This window comes from Pestalotiopsis fici (assembly GCF_000516985.1).
Source record: "Pestalotiopsis fici W106-1 unplaced genomic scaffold PFICI_Scf_1, whole genome shotgun sequence".
Lineage (NCBI taxonomy): Eukaryota > Fungi > Ascomycota > Sordariomycetes > Amphisphaeriales > Sporocadaceae > Pestalotiopsis > Pestalotiopsis fici.
Genome location: NW_006917091.1, coordinates 2,830,821 through 2,850,854, shown reverse-complemented (window position 1 = coordinate 2,850,854; position 20,034 = coordinate 2,830,821). Strand labels below are relative to the sequence as shown.

Here is a 20,034-nt window from a genome sequence, read left to right as displayed (position 1 = left end):
TTTTCTTGGTGCAATACGAAACAGTGCACATAACACACCAACACATTTCGTCTTCTTTGGGCCAACCTAGAATTTTGGACGCCATCTCTAATTCTGATGCCCCTTTCTTTTCAACCCTCATCATCATTGCATTGTTCCTCTGCCGTTTGTTGCATCTCCACATTCATTTCATCAATTCGTGGCATCTGCTCGATTGTTCCTTGCAACCTCTGGCCTCATTTACACATTGTCCTCGGTTCGTTTGCTTTGTTCCGAACAGCGAGATATTCACACCACAGCGCATTTTCTTCATCTGCAGAACGGCTTTTGTTGCATTGATTCCATCGTCTTGCGCAGTCCGTACATGCTCGAAGGCGTTGTGAAAGATTGAGTCTGCTCCACGGCCATGTGGAGGTCGAAAGGCGCCCATCGAGGCAGCAAGTAAGTCTAATCTCCATCATCAGCGATCCCGGATCAACATATTTGCCATGAGAAAGTGGCTTTTTATCCCCCGTGGCCTGTGCAATATCCTGATCGCTCCTTCTGTGAGACTGCGGTACCACTTTTTGCCCCCGATCACAGAATTACCAACAAGCTTCACACCTCTTAATCTTCTCTGAATCTGAGGCTGCCCACCTACTTTTTTATATCTACCCAGGCGCCAGAATGATTGAAATTACGCTAACATTCAATAGGAGCAATGGCTCAAGTTTGTACCAGCATCTTCCAGATGACGACAAGGTCTATCTCCCAGATAGCAATGTCTACGTCACAACGACAAGCTCTGGCAGGCCTGCCATTGCAAGAAAGAAGAACAGCGATCGCGATTTCGATTTCCTGAGCGAGGCTTTTGGTATTCCCACCCGGGCCAGCTTTCAGCGTGGTCGCCGTCAAAGCAGCCCCCTTCAGCAGCCAAGGTCAAAGTCAGCTTACAGCACACCCACACCACGGGTCATTGAACTTCCTTCCGACTACGAAGAGTCACCCGAGAGGAATAAAGTAGAGAGGTCTCCAGGCCAAGGCTCTTCAAGATCATCCTCTCGATCAAACTCGACGCTCAAGAGTATCTTACGTACGCCCAACTCTGCTGCCGTTGGGGCCGAGTCAGGAAAACTCAGAGACTGTTCTCCAAGCTCGAGTCGACTGTCTTTGGGGTCGAAGCGACGCAGCCATACGTTTTCCTATCCACCAGAGCCCGAGAGGACACGATTCGCAGAGTATGAGGACGAGCCTGACGAGAATGACTCCATTGCAGATTCAACTGTTCCCTTGGTCCATCCCAATGGCTCGAGCTATTCGCCACAGGCTGCTTCACAGTTCCACCCGAGTTTCACAACACTGCCGAATGGCTTTCAGCAACTGCCCAACCAGACTTCTCCAATGATATGGCACAATACTGGAACTGGTCGTGCGCCCGTGGCCGCTGCTACTGCCGCTACCAGCAATCTAGCCAGGAACCTCAATCCTCGACAAACACAAAACTTTGGCATACAGATGCCATATACGCACGCCATGGGTTTTCAACAGCCAGGCAACATGCTTCAGATGCCTCACGCACCGCAGGTACTCATGTCAACCTTTGCTCAGCCCCAGCCAAGCTTTGTTCCTCCGCCGCCTCCGCCGCCGCCTTTCGTCTCTCATCCTGATGATCTTGTATCTTTGGCTCAGCCTTCTTCCCTAGTGGGCTCGGATGAAGAGCGATTTCGACAGCACTTTGAAACAAATGTCAAATCCCAGCTCCCAAAGTACAAAGTGACTCCGAGTAGAAACCGGACTCCAAAGAACAGAAATGATGAGAACAAGGATAAAGATGTCGAGAGCGCGAAAAAGAAGAAAGAGGTGGTCAAGGATCCAATGGATCAGACGCCTCCTTCTACGCCCATCATGCATATGCACATATGCGCAGGCTGTGGAAAGACGAGATCCAAGGGTTATCACATGACTCACCCGCTGAAGAAGGGCGAGGCACCAGAGCCGGACTACTGCCGTCGTTGCATCATGACGGCCGATTACACCGATTCTGAGATGACAGACACTGGCATGGGTAGTGATTTTCTTATGGTAGGTACACATCACTCCTGTTTTAATAAACAATGCTAATACGAGTCCAACAGACACCCGCGTTACCTGCTGACAGAAAATACCGAGATCATGATTCCCCAACAAGCACCATCATTTCCAACAAGAAGGGTTCCTCGAGAAAAGATGTCCAGAAGGACCGCAGGAAGCGAGGTAGCCTCCTACAGAGTGTATCATCAATCATTTCCAATAAACGCCAAAGCAGAAGAGCAAATTCCCTTTCGACGCCGGAGGAGGGAAGTGACCGAGCGTCATCTCCAACTGGAGAGCCTAGAGTGCGTCGTGCATCCTCGCGATCATTCAAGATGCATTCAACAAGAGGCTCTCATACCCAGTCACCTCTTGGCAAGCTTATTGAGCAACAGTCCAAGACATCTATTGAGTCTGTTGCTCTTGAACCACGCGGCACACAAAAGTGTGGCTCTCGTCAGAGCACACGAGATGAACCAGCCAAGACAAACGACAGAGTCGTGTCGGATATCCGTTCAGAGGCAGCCAACCAGTCAAAGGTCTCATGCCGCTCTGGCGCGACCCGATCGGATGTGCAGAACTTTTCCTACAAGCCATCCCGCAAGTCCTCTCGCAAGACAAGTCCACTCTTGCCACCTTCTAGTTCTCGAGACACTCTCCCGAAATCGCAATCAAGTTCTTCATACCAGCAACCAGTAGCCCACAATGAAGCTTCCGAGCTTGGAAGAAGCAGTGAGAGAGTTTCTGTCCGACAGAAAGGAACAGACAGCAGTCAAGCCACTTCTCGTAGACAAGAGCGTAGACCAGCTTCGCGCCTTGATCATACGGTATCCAATATCACAGGCTCTGGATGGACACAGAGCCATGACCAGCTTGGCGGTTTCCATGTCATTGAGGATGATGGACTATCGCAATCCCGAGCTATCTTTGATCAAGCCCCCAACTTTGAAACGCCAGAAAGCACGCAGAATCTTCATAATTGGCCTGGCTCTCATGCTGCCGATAGTCGCGCCAGTAGTGAAAATTGCGCGTCACGAAGCAAAGGTTCTCCCAAGCGGTCCGACGATGGACCCAATGCATCCACATCTAATAGCAATGAACCGGCACAGGATTTCAATGCTGTCTTTGGTCATGCATCGAATGGAGAGAACCCCTTTGTCTTGGCAGATTTGAAACCAGACAGCGGTAGAAGCAGTATGCAGCCACACCAATCTGAGCCAAGATCGATCGGATTGCCCGTGCATAGCGACATGGCAGACCCCAGCTACTCCAAGCCAAAGTCCGATGATGCTTACAATATGGAACTGCCCAAGTCAAGTGGAACGCCATACAGTAGTCACCCATCTACCACTTCTACCCGGAAATCCCGAAACAAGAGCAAGCCGGAGGTGGCTACGCTTCGTGACAATCCAGTCGAGCAAGGCAATCTCCATGATAATGGCTTTCCACCAGGAGCACCCCTCTGGGAGATACCGTCTGGCAACGCCTTTTGTTCATAGGATGAACGAGGTGCTGATTCGGAACCTGAACTGTCACCCAACCAGGATCGATTTGACGACATGCCTTCAACGCCTGCTGATGCCGAATGGGATGGAATTGATGCCAACCCACAAGTCAGGCGCAATTCTTGGGGATACGACCAAGGTCACTTTGAGCGACAGGCCGAACAAATGGCAGAGCAGATGGTTGAAGATGAGCTCTTGCGCGCCGGTAAGCACTCTGGTCTTTTCGGTTTGGGTCTAGGTTTTGGTTCTTTCAATGACTCTGCAACATCAACATACCCTACCATGCCCAGTTATTTCAGCCATCTGACTACAAGTCGCATCTCCATAGAATCGTGTGGTTCGGACGAGGACCGCAATGACGGAAACGCGCATTACCAGCTCTCGAATGAGTCGGAACTTGAAGGATCAGACACGGTTGAAGAGAAAGATGTCAAACAGATTGGTTAGTACATTCAACCATACAGTTACACGTGTAGCAGGAGTGCTAATGAGTGAACCAGAGTTTTCAGGCCATCAAAGTCGATCAAACTCTCGCCAAGAGCCGCACCAGGGCGGACTAGAAAGCTCTCGAGATCGTCTCAGTCCATTGAATCACACGAGTTCATATACCCACAGCAACAAGAGCAATACTTCAGCTAGAAGGCGGCTCAGCGAGCAAGGCGGCCGTGGCCAGGAGCCCTTGTCGAATAAATCATCATTCGACTACGCCCCTCCGTCCGAGGGGTCTTCAGTCATTGCTCATACAGGGCATTCTCACGAAAACTTTGCAGGATTAGGTAACACATACGGAAGCACCTCGAACGAATCACACGCAGGGACTCCTCGTCGTCGTATTCGCCGTTTCGGATTGTCGTGATTCCATCACGTTTACGTTACAAGATGGACTGTATCATGCTTAGCGTTGGCATTGTTGTGCCCCAACTTGGCCTTTTCTTCGACGGTCTGCTGGGCTGTCTCGAGACATTCCACAACTGGAAGAATCATACGAGTGCGCTTCAAACTTTCACCCAAGTTGACTAGTAGGAATACATACAAAACATGACGCTCTGCGAATGCGCATTTGCCCTTTCCCAAGAACTTGCAACGTCCCATGGAACAGTAGAGAAACCAGATAGAGGAAGGGAAAGTAGTGGATAAAGGAAGGGAGGGGGGAAGGCACAAGGAGGACACATAGGAGACAAGAGTTGGAATATTTGATACAAGCCAATGGCTTGCACTGAGGGTGACGGATGGTAGCTGAGCACAGCAGTATAGTATGTAGTAATGCAATGCTTTGAGAGTCTAGGCGATTGGCCTCGATCACGGCATGAATGGGTCAATACATTCTGGTCTCTTGAAGTGAGTATAATGACCGACCATTTTTCTGTGAAAATGGATATTATTACACGCCATAACAATAGTTAAAAAGAAACGAGCTCGAATATTGAGAGCAAACAAACCCCATGCTTTCTCTTTGGGGTTTACAAATAATAATATTTAACAATCAGTTAGCTCTATGGAATAGGCGGGCATAAAATAAAAAGACACACAAAAGGCAAAAAGAAAAGATATGTCGCTTCTGTGGATCGAACACAGTGCCTCCAGATATCAAGGTCCTGAAGTTTGGGGCTTCAGTCTGGCGCTCTCCCAAGTGAGCTAAAGCGACAGTGGGAGATTATATGTGTCACTGTCTACTGTTTGTCAGAAGACCACGTGATTGGTTGTTGTTGAGAAAACGGGATACAATTAACAATTATGTTGATGGGCGACGACAAGTCTTGTTTGGAGGCATATTGTGGATATTCGACTTTGGCACTATTGCGCAGAATTTTTGCTTCAAGGTGCGTGGGGCGGATGGGGACGGGAGTATACTAAAAGGTTTATGGCTCCCTTGCCGAATGCGATGGACTGGTACGCTGTATAACATGTACTATGCTTGGGTATTACAAGCCGAGTGTGTAACCAAACGTTATAGCAATTTCTTGACATTATTTGTGCATGTGTATTTTATTTTCAATTTCGCTCATCATTACGTTAAATACTTTCATTGCAGCCCAAGGTCCCTACCCAAAAATGGCTGCTTTCTCAAATACACACTAGTAAACTCCCTTGACTTTTTCTCTCTCGATCCCTTCATGTCAATTCTAAACCTTTATTGACATGAATGCCAAATCATCCAAGTGCATCTTTAGTGACGCCCAAAGATGCCTTTCAGCCAGTCCCAGAAAGTGCCTAGAAATCCTGCAGTTAGCTTTTTGTTAGTCATGATGCACTTTTACGTGTACAGATCATGAAAAAAAAAAGATAGTGAAATGTCACGAATGAGAGTGCTAATCGGGCAAGACAATAGGATTCTGACGAGGAACATCAGACGAACAAGGGGACTAACCTGAGGACGAAGAGTTGTTATTCGTGCTAGTAGTGGTAGGAGCGGAAGCAGTGGTAGTAGTGCTAGAGGCTCTGGCAGTGGTGGTTGTAGGGCTCACGAGAGTACTGCTGCTTGCAGCACGGGTAGTGGTTGTGAGGACGCTGCTCAGCGTCGAGGCAACGGCAGAAGTGGCAGTGCTACTGGTCTTGGCAGAAGACGTTGCGCTGGCAGTGGAACTTACTCTGCTCGAAATGACGCTGGTGCTCGAGTCGACGCGGTACCAGTTCTCGACCGGGTCGCCGAGACACTCGCCCACCGTCAGGGCCGTGTAGTTGAGCGACTGTATCTCCTTGAGCATGTACTCGGTCAGGTTGTAGACGGTCTGGTAGTGAATGTCGTGCCCAATGGCCAGGGCATCAAAGTCCGAGGCGACATGGCCGTCAAAGAACTGATCGACAATGTCCTTGGACGTTTGGATCAGATCGGGGCTGTCGTGCAGGTAGTCTTGAGTGTCGAGGTCAAAGTAGACGACGTGGTAGCCCAGGTCGGCCAGGTCGGACTCGCAGCCACTCTCGGCCGTGCAGGAAGAGTATGGCGGTCGCATGTATGTTGGGATGAAGCCGAGAATGTTGCGGAGGGCCATTTCGTTCTTGATCATTTCGTTCTTGCGCTGAAGCGAGGTGATGTTGCTGAGATCGGCGTGAGACCAGGTGTGGGAGGCGATTTGGTGTCCATCAGCGTGCTGGCGCTGGATCACGGCGGGCCAGGCAAGACTGGCGTTGTCAATCTCTCCCTTGCCATTGTTGTTGCCAGTGATGAAAAAGGTGGCCTTGGCGTTGTACTTGGCCAGGAGATCGAGAAGGTCGCTGGTGTAGCCACTCGGGCCGTCATCGTAGGTGATGGCCACGGTACCCGCAGTCTCGCAACTATAGATGCCAGCACCGCCATATGCTATACTGCCGAGCTTGGATCGCGTCAAGGTCGAAGTGTTGGTTCCCGAAGGAATCTTGTTGGCATCGCAGGCCGGTCCATAGTTGAATAAACAATCAGGAGCCTTGCAGTGGTCAACCGTTGTGCCACAATACCTGGAAACCATCAGTCGTTGTTCTTGTTGTCAAAATCTAGGCCATGTCCTACCCTTCAGCAGAGCAGCACTCGGTTGAAGCGCACACGGCATTGTTGAAACTGGGACCACATCGGTCTTCTCCAGTGTCGCCGGAACCATCATCATCAATGCAAGCGTCGCCAAAAGCTGCTTGGCAGCCGTTACTAGAACTACAATAGTCGGTAGTGTTGCCGCAATAGCCACTGCCTCTTGGTTAGTGTATCGTAAATAGATGGTGTTCCTTGGACAACTCACTATTGCGAGCAGCACTAAAACATGTAGTCAGTATATACCATTCGTCGATATAGTTATCAAATATCAACCTACCATGCCAGTCTCGCAAGTATATCCAGCTGTGCCAGCCCCTGTACTTCCACAAGTCATGTCAGGAGAGACTTCACGCAGCATTATAGGTAGTGAGGAAGCAGAGGCAACCGCAAGGTTGCTTGCCATGGTAAAAGACATTAAAGTAAGACCACGCATGGTGAATATAGAGTATCAAGCGAGCGAGTGTGTGTAGCAAGGAGGGTATGATACAGCCAAATGCACGTCAAGGCTTGTTGGAATGACAGAGAGAGTGGCACCTTTTGCATCGAGGCATCAATGGGTGTTTATAGATTCCCGAGGCCGTGGTAGCGAACTGACCGCGACAAGGATGCATGGACATATTTGGACGATGCACAATGACAAGACGTGATGGCCCTCCTAGTGAGTCTTGATCTATATTCGAGGGGCACTGTGGAATACTGTTGAGCACTGATGGAGTCTAACAATTCGGGTAAGGTTACCGAAGCCCTACCGTCGAGGTATGCCATCATTGGGACAATAGACGGCTCGAGAGTCTCTTCTCCCATTGGCCGTTGAGCAATATCGGAAAGTCTAGAGTTCTCGTCCCTTGCAGATAATCCTAGTTCCGGTGTATATAACAGACGGAGGATGAGTCGAAACAATGGTTAGTTGAAGAATACGAAGACGACCCACAGTATCTCTTGGGCTCAGATGTTGCCGGTCGACTTTAACTAGATAGTTAGCAGCTAGGTCACTTTTCTGGGGGGGGGGGAACGATGGGGTGGTCTGGAGCCAGTGCGGCAGTCGAAGAGACGGTAGAACACTCGGATGTGCAAGAGTTCAGGTTGCGGCGACCGCCTTTGCCAGCCATGGGCAAGAATCCCAAACGCTGGTCGACGGTGGTGCGAATTGGCGATCAGCGTAGAAAAGCAAGTGAACGGTTGCATCTACACTAGGTTGGCGGTCCCCTTGTCCTGGCCCATCTGCAGGCATTTGCATAGATCAGACGAGTAAAGAAAAAGCATTGGACGAATGAGCTTGTGGCGGACTCGTAACGTCGAGCCAATTTGCGCTGCTCTGCGTTGTACATGTGCGTCTTGTCGTGCAGATTATATTGACTGGCGAATACGACTTTCGACATGATGCTGGAGAAGCAATGTCACGGTTGAGCGGGTGATGCAAGGCTGGGGCGTCATGGAATGAGCATCGTCACTATTCCCTGCTCAAGGCCTCGTGAGTCTCTTCAGCTAATATCGGGCAGCCGCATCTCTACGCATCTTTCTGATGTCGGCCGACGAAAACTGCATCTCGGTCCTCGGATATAATCTGCAGCCACTTGGATGGTGAAGACGGTTTGCGTGTGGATCATGGGCCATGTGGGATATGCGTGGCTCGATATTCTTCTTTTTAATGTGACAAGCCATGTACAATCACGGTCGTGGCGCTCAAGTTGGACGTTTGGCTTGCGTAGAAGAAAAGCAAACATGGTTTGATCGGAGCTGACATTTCATGTTATTTCCTGGCTGATGATGGAGGTGTGTCCGAGCGAGTTGGCACGGTGCTGTGCTCAAATATGACAAAAGTCGAGGATGATGATGAGAATGTACAGACTAGCATACCAAGAGTCTAGAGGCTCAAAAGACCTTCTGGTACGTAGAGTTTCGATTCGAGATTCGGGAGATCTACCACAAGGAAGCGCTGCGCACTGGTCGCGGCGTGACATGACACCCAGACCTCTTCTTCCATGGGCCTAGAGTTCTTTCAAGTCTCAGGTGAGACGCGTGGTGAATTGGAAGACCCAATTTTCCATGTTTGATGCTAATGGAAGGGACAAGGAGAAGCAAAGGCGACGCTCAGTGCCTGGCTATGGAGTCGCCAAGGGACTAGTTAGGGGAGCTCGGGGAGCTGTATTTCGCAACCAGTCCCTGAATAATAAAATGAGGCGTCTGGTCGCCCACGGGAACTTTGAGATGTAGATGAGCTCCCAAACGACTGAACAATACAACTTTTAACAATACGCCATACGCGACATGTATGAAAGAATATCAAAAACATGTCTATCCCGTTCGGAACGAGCCCTCAACTGCGGTCGATAGCTGCTCTAATTATAGCGAATCGATCGGATTGTCGGGCTTAGCTGACGGGGAACAGCTGGGGCTGAGGATAATGGCCCGCCAGGGGTCCAGTCCAGTGAGCTCAAAGCCTAACAAGCCTGCGATATCTATGTCGTCGCGCAGGAGAGAATGCAACACTGAAGCCTTGCCATCATTTATTCTGGACATGTGGTCTACAATTCTCCAAAGCTCTTTTTCTACCTTACTCTCGAAAGACGTCCGTAGCCAATGTTGCAACATCCATCCATCTACCGTGGCGATTCGCATTTGTCTTGCGCGACCATTGGCATTGCCCCTGTGCTGACGCCTGCTTTGGGGAAGGCATTACCTATTTCAGTCGCAGAGGCATTCATTGCACACATCAATTCTCTACGGTACCGACCTAGGTTTGGGTTGCAAATAAGACTGTCGGCACCGTCTGACTTGTTGGTTTAGGTGGATACGTATTCCAAAGTCTGCGATTCTAATACAACCTATCTGGACCGAGGTATGACAAGTTCTGCGGCTCGTTGGTCACCATAGGCATTGCTGCCCTCTTCATCGTCGTCGTCGTTGTGGCTCACGGGGTAGGCCAATTCCAATGCTTATAGTGTACTGACCCCTGTGCCATGCACAAGTGCCGGCACCGCCTTTGCCGTCGCCGCCGCCGCCGCCGTCTCCAACGCAGCCGAACCGCCGAATCGCCAACACCTCTTGTGCCCGAGTGTAGTAAGTAATCAAAGTCAAAGTAGCAAATGTGTCTATACGGTAGGTGCATTCAGAGGGTTTGGTCAGCAAGGTACACACGGTACGTGTCAAATTAACCTTTTTTTCTCTCCTCCTCTTCCATTTTAAATGGCGGCCGCACGGAGAAGGGACACAGCCACGTTCACAGACGCCTGACTTGCCAAGATGGTACGGCGCCTCTGTCAATCTTTATTCTCACGGCACAGTTTGAGCCACTAGGAGCGCAGGCTACAGTGGTCCCCTAGCCTGGGCATACGTCGGCTAAGAAGCCAAGCACGAGGACCTTTACCCAATTTGACCTCCCGTTTGTTTTAGTTCAAGGCGCAGCCAACAGCTTTGTGCTTTGTTCTGCCATGTCCCGGTGGCCGGCTACTTGTCAGCGACTCAGCAGCGTGTCCACGGATGGGTGTCCCCTTTTTTCCCTCTGTCTGGGGGAGGATCCCTCTTTATATGCAAAAGGAGTGTTTCAATTCAATGGGAGGAGCAGCATATGCACCTGGCTGATGGATGGATGGGGGGTCCAAATCATCTCGTACCCTGTAGCTCATCTATGTAGATTGATGAAAGATCCAATTCCTTACCTACTGTGGCTCCATTCTTCATTGAACCTCTTTTTTTTTTCCTCGTCGTCGTCCCTTTAGGCACTCGCAGCATTCCATTCCCTTGTCGCAGTGCATAAACGCGCATTAAGAAAGAATTCCTTGACCGTCCCATACATTCAGCAGTAGCAGGAGTACTCACTGCCGAGACTACTAGTCTGGGGGCGCATTTTTTTTTCTTGTTGATCTTGGGTCTTGTCCCTTCTACTCTCTTCGTATCAAATTCCTCTACTACTGCACAGCCTGCATATCTGCCTGCTTCTTGGTATTATTAAGTTGCGCTGGCGCCGGAATCTCGGGGGTTCAATTTGCCAGTCTATCGATTTATTGGAGAAATCAAAGCGATTGATTTTGATTTGATTCCATCCCTGGGGGAACCAACAAAAAAAGGTGTCAAGAGATTGGTTGTGAGACTGCCCCGAGCGCCATCCATCCAGTGGGCGCTCACTCTAAAACATTTATTGAAATGCGAGAGGACATCCGCAATCCTCTCCACGTCTTTTCCCCTTCCAGTTACCAACCCTATCGCAAAATGACCGACTACGACACGCCGTCTACGGCGCCCAAACCTCGAAAACGCGGCTTTGCTTTCGTCCTTCTCGCCTCGTATGTGACGGACTGGCTCTGCTTGATAGCCGCCGGCGTGGTGGGGACCATCCTGGGCAATGTCACGCCCAATAAGCGCCCTTTTCGCCTCGATGACCCCAACATTGGGTACGTTTCTCTCTCAATAATCTGTCGCGTTCCGGGTTCCTCTCAGTATTGATCAAATTTGCAGATTCGCCTTTACTGAGCACGAGACTGTATCGTCCGCGCTGCTGCTCACGTGCAATGCCGCTATTCCCATTGCCATCATCTTGATCGTGACCTTGATCTTTGTGCCGGGACCTACCGTCCCCAAGGGAACCCCTCAGTCCCTCATCTGGAAGCGCAAGCTCTGGGAGCTGCATGCAGGATGGCTGGGACTGGCCATGTCTCTATGCGGCGCCTGGTTCATCACCAGTGGCATGAAGAACATGTTTGGCAAACCGCGCCCGGATCTGCTTTCGAGATGTCAACCCGACTATGAAAATGTCGCCAAATACTATGTGCTCAACAATGGTGGCCACGGTAATCTTAGTGGGCTCGTCTCTGCAGCCATCTGCCAGAATACAGACTCTAGTCTACTCGACGACGGATTCCGGAGTTATCCTTCTGGCCACTCCTCCTCGGCTGCTGCTGGTCTCATCTATCTATCCTTTTTCCTCGCCAGCAAGTTCTCCGTCGTCATTCCCTTTGTGGCGACCTCGGGATATTCGGCCGAGTCGAGTGCGGTTGCCTTTCCGTCACGACACAATGGCGGAGCCGCTGGAGCCAACTCTTCTTACAATCCCCTGTCGCACGCCACAGACGAGCTTTCGAGTCCTGGCGATCCTTCCGTGGCCAAGCAGATTGCATCGCACGGTTCCTCTGTTCTAGCAGTCAGAAGACAAGCGGCAGCACCTCCAATCTACCTCCTCGTGCTGACTCTGATCCCTTTCTTCCTGGCCATTTTCATTGCCAGTTCCCGATGGTACGACTTTAGACACCATGGCTTCGATATTCTCTTTGGATTCATCATTGGTATCATTACGGCTTGGTTTTCATTCCGCTACTACCATTTACCGATTTCTTCAGGCGCTGGTTGGGCATGGGCACCTCGCAGCCCCGATAAGTCGTTCTGGGCCGGAGTGGGAGTGTACTCGTGGGCGACGGACAAGAAGCACTGGATTCGACCGGGTGATGAGGAGGAAGGGCTTGCAGCAAGTTACGCCAATGATATTGAGCTTCGCGGCATGCGGTATAGACAGAGACCCGAAGGCGGCCTGAACACGACTGAGAGCTCCACAGCAATCACCAAGGACAGGAATCAGCTGAGTCCCACGGACGACTTTAGCACTCGCGACGACCGTGCGTCAACGTCGCATGATGATCACAACAGGATCTAAGTTTTTGTTTTACTGTACAAGATGGGGAGGGCGGATGAAAATTCCCAAGACGCAAAATGATTTTGACATCCATGCATTTACCGGGTCGTTTAAAAATGGCAAATGGGACGACAGATATGATTGAAAGTTGCATCAGATGGCGTTTGGGGGACTTGTTTACACCGTCAAGCTGTATTATATCTCGGTTCTTGTCTCAAAGCCTTTTGGGCTTGGCTTTCAGCAGTCGGTGCTGTGGGTACAAAATTCAGTTATACTTGGTGGTCTATATTAATCAATATTGCCGTTGATAAATTCGTTGAGTCTGCGGAAACAATTGTCGATAGGATCAGCAGTTGAAAGGGCTGGGTCTGTGTCAAAATCAAAGAAGTCTCCTCTCCGGATCGACCGAAGTTGGAATTCAATAGGCGGCAGCAAATCGAAAGTGCTATCCGCTATATCGAGCCTCTATCGTCAACCATTCACCTGTTCCTGTTGTCGACATCCAGTCTCTGCCTCTCGCGGATGCCCCCCCCCCCCCCCCGGGGACCCACAAGCCCCCCCGTCTGATGTGAAGCCTGAATGGCCGGCGTTCTATGATGACGATATGGAACCTATTATACCGGAAGGATATTAGGACGACTGTGTTGTCGTCGACCTACAAGCCTTTCCGTCTGCTCCTGTCGTTGACGCTTCGCCTGCTCCTGTTGTCGACAACCATCATCTGCTTTACGCGGATGGAGCTCCACCGCACCCACAAGCCTCTCCGTCTGACGAGGAGTTTCAATGGCCGGCGTGGGTTTTTTACAATATGGAACCTGTTGTGGCGTACCAGAATGCTGTAACCTTCGTGTCGTACTGACGTAGTCAGTACCCACCGCAGATCACCTGCTTGGGTATATAGTCGCTCTTCAGCACCTCTCTTTTGTAGACTAGAGATCAACTCAAACAACTTTCAATGCTTCCTCGATCATCTCGTCTTCAGTTCCCCCTTCACACATCGGCTCAGGTGAGACTTCGACAACTTTGTTGTTGTCGTCGACCCACGAGACCCTGCGTCTGATACGGAGCCCGAATTGCCATTCTTTTGGTATTACGATATGACACCTATTCTGGAGCTCCAGCGTGAAGGCGCCTTCGGCGACGCTGAGATCGTCGACCTGCCAGCCTCTATGTATCCTCCTGACTTCAACCATGTCGTTGACGACTCACCTGATCCTGTCGTCGACGCTTCACCTGTCCCTGTGCATAATGCAGAGCTCGCCGACGCCATTGCAGCTCGTGAAAGGGCAGAAAGACGTTATGGTGAAATGTTGGCACGGTTTACGTCTCAGGTTCAAGAAACTTGGAGCCTGATGCGTGAAGCCCGGGGGGGCCACGGCCAGCCACTCACGTGGCTAGCTCGTGCCCCACCCAGCTTGCAGTCAAGCCACACATAAGTAGTCCTCCCGTAAGGAGGACTTGATTAATACATCCTTCTTTACACCACTAAACAGACCCCATAGGACACCATACCAGAGCCATCGGAATAGGAAACGGGCTGAGAGGCGAATTGCTTAGTATAAAAGGGAAAGAGATAAGGCTAGGGCACACGAGCAACGGGTTCGTGATAGTATATGAATGTGGTTTGGGTTTGCATAATCCAATTGTGATTATAAGAGAATAAGAGAAAAAGAGAAAAAGAGAAAAAGAGAAAAAGAGAAAAAGAGAAAAATAGATTAAATCTCGGGATATTTCACTATGTTTAGTCCAGCATCCCTGATTTCCATGGAATCCAGCATGCCATACCGCCCAAACCAACTCAAGAGCCATACTGCTGATGAAAATCTGCCACGAAAGATGGCCGGCCCAGGATTCACCCCAAGCAAGTCCCCAACAACCTTCTTTGCATAATCATCAGGCTCCATGGCGTAGCTAGACCCCGCCGACTGTTTGCTCTCAATGTCGCCAGCCAGCGCCGAGTACAGGCTACCCTCTGGAACCCGCCACGGCTTATTCCCTTGCTTAAAGTTGGTGGCTACTGCCCCCGATACAATGGTGACGACCCGGATGCCCAGCGGCGCAAGCTCCTTGCGCATGACTCCGCTCATGGCCGCGACGGCCGCCTTGCTGGCTGCGTATATGCCCTGGAACACGGGCTCGGCCTGCGCCGAGATGCTGCCAACATTGGCAACGAGGGGTCGTCCTCCGACTGCCGCGGTAGCTGTCAGCAGAGGCAGAAATGCCTGAGTTACGGCCAGCATGCCAAAGACGTTGACGTTGAACACTATGGATATACTATATTTAGTAAAGATCTTTTCTCCATTGAGAAATTGGGTTAAAGTTAAGTGGAGACTCATGGATGATACGTAGGATCAACAAGTCTCATGGGATTACTGAGAGTAGTGGACCCCTGATGAGAATAACCATGAAAGATTCCTTATCCTTATTTCCAGTACAAGTGTGAGAAACCAAAAAGAAAATTGCGGAGCAACGTACTAGCCCTAGCATCATCCAAGTCTTGATCGGCCAGAGGCATGAGGTTAAACACGGCGGCATTATTCACAAGGATATCCAGTCTACCACCCGTGGCCGAGCGAACAGCGTCCACAGCGGCGGTAATCTGGGCCGGCTGCAAGACGTCCATGGCGAGCGTGTCCATGCCGAGATCTGCCAGGCTCTGCATCTTGTCGAGGCTTCGCGCCGCTGCGAATACGCGACAGCCACGGATATGAAAGTGCCGAGCCAGAGCGGCTCCTGCCGAACCGTCGGTGCAGCCTGTGACTAGGACGATATGCTTATTGTGTTGCATGGTTTTTGTGTGTGGTTTGTGGATTTATTGATGATCGTCGTGTGGATTTGGTGGATATTATGTGCTGGACAGAAGGTATTCGGCAATTTGGAAAGGGTGAAATGTGTCCCTCCTTTGCTCGTCTCTTTCATCTTTTCTGGCAATTGTAGTTTCTCTAATCTTTCACGCTTTTATAGTTCTTCTCGTGAGGCACAAACTTGTCGGAATTCCGTTGATCTGATCTGGAATGTCGAGTATAGTATGAACACAATCTCGATTTTCCGACTAGCTGTATCTCATTGCTCAGACGCTTCACAACAAGTATGGGACCGGAATTCCGCGGGACTTTATTGGCCCGTTCGGACTCGGTCTTCAACACGACAGGATGGGGCTTATGTAACAAGTCTATACACATTGGGAAGAGATCTTCAGCAGATGTATTCGAGGGCCAAAAGCAAAAGAAAAGAATTTATTCCCTTTTTGCTACATTGCTGCCCAAATATTGATGATTAGCACCCTGCAATGCCAGCAGGTCAGTAGATTGTAACACCAGAGCATTTGGCAATGCCTTCTGAAGACCACCGACTGGAGTATTGAATATTGTGCATTGATATTGCAGCACCAGGGCAAACACGGGTCTACGGCAAGGCGCAGGCTCAGACAACTCGGCAGATGAAGTTGCAAAAAAGTCAAGCCTCGTTGCTCAGACCAATGAGAATTGATTTCTAGTCCTGTCATATTACACCGACAAAAAAGGTAGTGGATCGGCCCATTACCATGGCCGCAGTCGGTCTAAAAGTGCCCGCATCATGTTTCTTGGCTGTACATCTATGCCGTATTCTTATACATTGCGGCTGCGATGATCTTCATGGTATGATCAGGATTAAATCCTACAGAAACCGGCCAAGTACATGATATGACCACGACACCCCATACAAATATTGTTTTTCTGCGCCATTGTAAGCAATTGAAAAACTCATTCTCTTTAGCTTACAAGTTTCCTGCTAACAATCATGTTTAATCACCATCACCAGTCGACGCTGTTGCTTGTTTTAGCCACAGCCAGCGGACTTGTAGTCGGCGACACATATCAGTACGATTCAAGTGTCGGAACCACAATCCCAGATGTCGATGACAATTACACCATTAGCCTTTTTAGAAATGGCCTCGCTCACCCAAATGCGACTCGCTCCGTCGAATTCAACCCCTTTGCGAAAATCTCAGACTTGATCAACACTTCCAGTCCATTATATCAGAACTGGAACCTGCGTGAGCACATGTCTCTGCCGAAATTCTATCACCGACTCTGGTACTGACAAAGCTTTGGGCATAAGAAATCAACATTTCAGACTTTTCAGTCCCCAACGCGGCCAACATTGCCGAGAATGAGACCGACTTTGCGTGGTTCGAGACAACCTTTGTGGACCCTCACATTGTCGACTACTCATACGGCCTATCCTGGCCCGGCGGCGGCAGTCTGGAATCGGCGCTGCCGGAAAACGTCAGCCACATGTGCTTCACCACGCTCGACATGTGGGGCACGCCGGACAACGTGAGCAACCTGCTGAGCCAGCAAGACGCCGACGACAGTACCGACTGCTCCTTTGTGCTGGGCACCGAGTGCGTCAGTGCCATCGAGGACGCCGTCCGCACCGACCCGTGCCGCGGCGTGGAGGAGGCATGGACGAGACTAGACGCATGTGCCGATACCCTTAGCTACGCGGCCGCGCAGGACTATAATAATAAATACGGAACCACTCTCACCCAGGCCCTGTCCAATAATGGCACGCACAGCGGCGATTCCTTCTGGGGCGGCTGGAGCGGTGCTCACAATGGCTCCGACACATCCGCATACGACAGAATCACGACGGGACTGCGGGTCATGACCTTTTCCCCCGTGGTCACAAATGGTAATGTCAACGTTTCCAGGGCGCAGGTGGTTTGTACGAGGATCGACGCGACGCAGGTTGAGGAGCAAGACAACAGCGACAATGACGACGATACCAGTGCGGGCTGGTCAATCAGGGCCAGTTCAGGGATCGCGACGCTGTTTACCTTGGGTTGGGTTGTTGCGGCTGCCTGCGCTGCTTAGGACCTGTCCGAACTCACCAGGGATCATTCTGGGCAACTTTGCCAGCGGCATAACTATGATGATCCGGCCAAGAACAGCCCCAGGCATTAGTTACATCGCGGTATCACCAATTAAACGGAGGCAATATCATGGTTCGAGCATATTCAAGTTCAAAGGCACTTGCCGGCTTTTCAAGCGTGAGGCGCGTGGGACAAGTCCAAGACTATTCAACTTTTGAAGAGCGAATGTTGCTTTCCGGTCTTGAACCAATCCTGCGAGATGATCTTAGCTGACCTGAACTTGTTTGAAGACGGGATAAGGTCATTTTGGAAAAGTATCATGGCTTTACCATAGAGAAACATGTTCCTTGTAAAATGATCAAAGGTGCCTAGTGTCTTGGTAGCGATTGCACGATTTATCTATAACAGAATATATTCAAAGCTGGAAGGCGCGTTTCATCAAGCTGCCCCATGCCAGACTACTAAATTCTCACCAGCAGACCTAGTCTTGTCTTTTTTCTGTTCTTCTCTCTTCAGGTGTCGTATCCTCACTGTATGTTTCCACCAGGTATTGCCAACTTCTTTAATGTCAAAACTAACTGTATTTGTAGTACACAATCCCTTCACCGGCAAGACCATCACCCTCGAGGTTGAGTCCTCTGATACCATCGACAACGTCAAGTCCAAGATCCAAGACAAGGAGAGCATCCCCCGGACCAGCAGCACCTCATCCTCGCCGGAAAGCAACTTGAAGACGGTCGCACTCTCTCCGACTACAACATGCCCCGAAGCAATACAAGGATTTGCTTCGGCTGTGGCGCGGCGGGCCACATCGCCCGGCAGTGCCCGGTGCCGCTCGAGGAGCGCGCGGCCGCCAGAGCCGCCAACGGCGTCGGCCGACTTGGCCGTGGTCTTGGTCGCATGCGTGGCCGCAATTCCGCCAATATAATTATGGCGGTGAACAGATTGGCTGGGGTGCTGCAAGACATCAACAGCAGCAGAAGCAACAACAACAACAACCACCACCACCACCACCACTACCAGCAGCAGCAGCAGCAGCAACAACAACAACAACAACAACAGCAGCAGCAGCAGCAGCAGCAGCAGCAGCAGCAGCAGAAGCAGCAGAAGCAGAAGCAGCAGCAGGAGGAGAAGGAAGAAGAAGAAGAAGAAGAAGAGAAGAAGGAAGAAGAAGAAGAAGTCAAGGAGGAGGAGGAAGAGGAAGAGGAAGAAGCAAAGATCAAGGAGGAGGAAGAAAACTAGAATAATTAGCGCCGCCAATTTCGCTCCCCCCCCCCTTTTTTTTTTTTTAAATAAATATTATTCTACTTGCCCAAGGTCATTTTTAATATGCAATAATGCAAGTGATGATCGAAGGTTGCGTATGGAATAAATGCTGTTCGGTTTCGAAATTTTCTGTCATGATCTGACTGCCACAGTCAATGTCATTTGAGCTTCGATGCAAATGGTAGAATAGTTCATGTCTGAGTAGACTAATTCTTCTCCAGGCTGTACAAGAGTAGAGCTCCCACCTTTTCCTAGTTTGCTGAATGACCGGACGTCATGGCCTTGTTCTCATGTCTCTCGTTCGAGAATGCCATGGCATTGTACCGCTCTTTCCAAAATCTTGGAAACCAATGTTTGTTTATGTAGGTATCTAGGTAGGCACTTTGAATAAGAATCGTCACTTCCTCTTCCAATAACAAAGGCTGAGCCAGCTTATTTTTTTTTTCTCTACTCCCCCCAAGCTTGACGCTCCATTTTCATTCAAATCAAACACAAACACAATCTTCTACAGCTCCAATGCTCCACCTTTTGTTTCTCAAGATCATAGTGTTTTTCACAACATCCAGCCTGACTACACAATGTCATTCCTCTACGTACCTCGACGTGACAAGGTCCGATGCTGGTAAGTATGCGTATATTTGTATAGCCGATCATATCTAATAAGCAAGATAGGAAAAAAAAAAAAGAGAAAAAGAAGGCCAGTCGCAGGTCTGTTACGTCTGCGGCTAGCGAGATCACCTCGTCCGCAATTGTCCGGTCCCAGTCGAGGACCGTGCAACCTCCTGGGTCGCGAACGGTGTCACCCGACGCCGTGGTGGTCGTCGCGCACGCGACACCACCAACAACAACATCATCAACGCGGTGAACAGACTCACGGCTGTTCTTGCCAACGCCAGGGGCGGCGGCGACCGCAACAACAACAAGAAGGGCGGCGGCGGCGGCCGCAACAACAACAAGAAGAAGGGCGGCAGCGGCGACGGCGGCGGTACTGGAGGTGCTGGAGGTGCCGGTGGCAATGGCGGATTCATAACCTGACAACCCACCGCCCCTAGATATGTTTACAGAAGACGATCAGCTTTTTTTTCTCGGCCTGTAAGGGTGGCAAAACGTGAAGGGTTACTAAAAGTATGCTTGGTCACACATTATTTTAGTAGATACACTTATATACCATCTTTAATTTTACTCTTTCCTTTGGATCTTGATTATATCACCTTGGATAACATTAGATATAAATTAGCCCTCTCTCTCTCTC

General features: G+C 50.2%; 8 protein-coding genes across 8 annotated transcripts; 6 read left to right on the top strand and 2 right to left on the bottom strand.

The window, feature by feature from the left end:
* Positions 1-645: 645 nt before the first annotated feature.
* Positions 646-4,389, top strand: PFICI_00865 (uncharacterized protein; the record flags this gene model as incomplete). Its single annotated transcript, XM_007829446.1, has 4 exons — positions 646-2,040; positions 2,094-3,416; positions 3,528-3,975; positions 4,034-4,389. 4 exons carry the CDS (start codon positions 646-648, stop codon positions 4,387-4,389), a joined length of 3,522 nt encoding a protein of 1,173 aa, XP_007827637.1.
* A 1,507-nt stretch (positions 4,390-5,896) lies between these two features.
* On the bottom strand, positions 5,897-7,468 carry PFICI_00864 (uncharacterized protein; the record flags this gene model as incomplete). Its single annotated transcript, XM_007829445.1, has 4 exons — positions 5,897-6,965; positions 7,018-7,188; positions 7,241-7,254; positions 7,313-7,468. 4 exons carry the CDS (start codon positions 7,466-7,468, stop codon positions 5,897-5,899), a joined length of 1,410 nt encoding a protein of 469 aa, XP_007827636.1.
* A 3,776-nt stretch (positions 7,469-11,244) lies between these two features.
* PFICI_00863 (uncharacterized protein) lies at positions 11,245-12,679 on the top strand (the record flags this gene model as incomplete). The annotated part of the gene is made up of 2 exons (XM_007829444.1): positions 11,245-11,426; positions 11,491-12,679. 2 exons carry the CDS (start codon positions 11,245-11,247, stop codon positions 12,677-12,679), a joined length of 1,371 nt encoding a protein of 456 aa, XP_007827635.1.
* Positions 12,680-13,755: 1,076 nt separating this feature from the next.
* On the top strand, positions 13,756-14,094 carry PFICI_00862 (uncharacterized protein; the record flags this gene model as incomplete). Its single annotated transcript, XM_007829443.1, has 1 exon — positions 13,756-14,094. One exon carries the CDS (start codon positions 13,756-13,758, stop codon positions 14,092-14,094), a length of 339 nt encoding a protein of 112 aa, XP_007827634.1.
* A 279-nt stretch (positions 14,095-14,373) lies between these two features.
* Positions 14,374-15,446, bottom strand: PFICI_00861 (uncharacterized protein; the record flags this gene model as incomplete). Its single annotated transcript, XM_007829442.1, has 2 exons — positions 14,374-14,921; positions 15,134-15,446. The coding sequence occupies 2 exons, from the start codon at positions 15,444-15,446 to the stop codon at positions 14,374-14,376; spliced, it is 861 nt and encodes a 286-aa protein (XP_007827633.1).
* A 992-nt stretch (positions 15,447-16,438) lies between these two features.
* On the top strand, positions 16,439-17,517 carry PFICI_00860 (uncharacterized protein; the record flags this gene model as incomplete). Its single annotated transcript, XM_007829441.1, has 2 exons — positions 16,439-16,694; positions 16,775-17,517. The coding sequence occupies 2 exons, from the start codon at positions 16,439-16,441 to the stop codon at positions 17,515-17,517; spliced, it is 999 nt and encodes a 332-aa protein (XP_007827632.1).
* Positions 17,518-18,275: 758 nt separating this feature from the next.
* Positions 18,276-18,758, top strand: PFICI_00859 (uncharacterized protein; the record flags this gene model as incomplete). The annotated part of the gene is made up of 1 exon (XM_007829440.1): positions 18,276-18,758. One exon carries the CDS (start codon positions 18,276-18,278, stop codon positions 18,756-18,758), a length of 483 nt encoding a protein of 160 aa, XP_007827631.1.
* Positions 18,759-19,398: 640 nt separating this feature from the next.
* Positions 19,399-19,817, top strand: PFICI_00858 (uncharacterized protein; the record flags this gene model as incomplete). Its single annotated transcript, XM_007829439.1, has 2 exons — positions 19,399-19,404; positions 19,512-19,817. The coding sequence occupies 2 exons, from the start codon at positions 19,399-19,401 to the stop codon at positions 19,815-19,817; spliced, it is 312 nt and encodes a 103-aa protein (XP_007827630.1).
* Between the last annotated feature and the right edge of the window lie 217 nt (positions 19,818-20,034).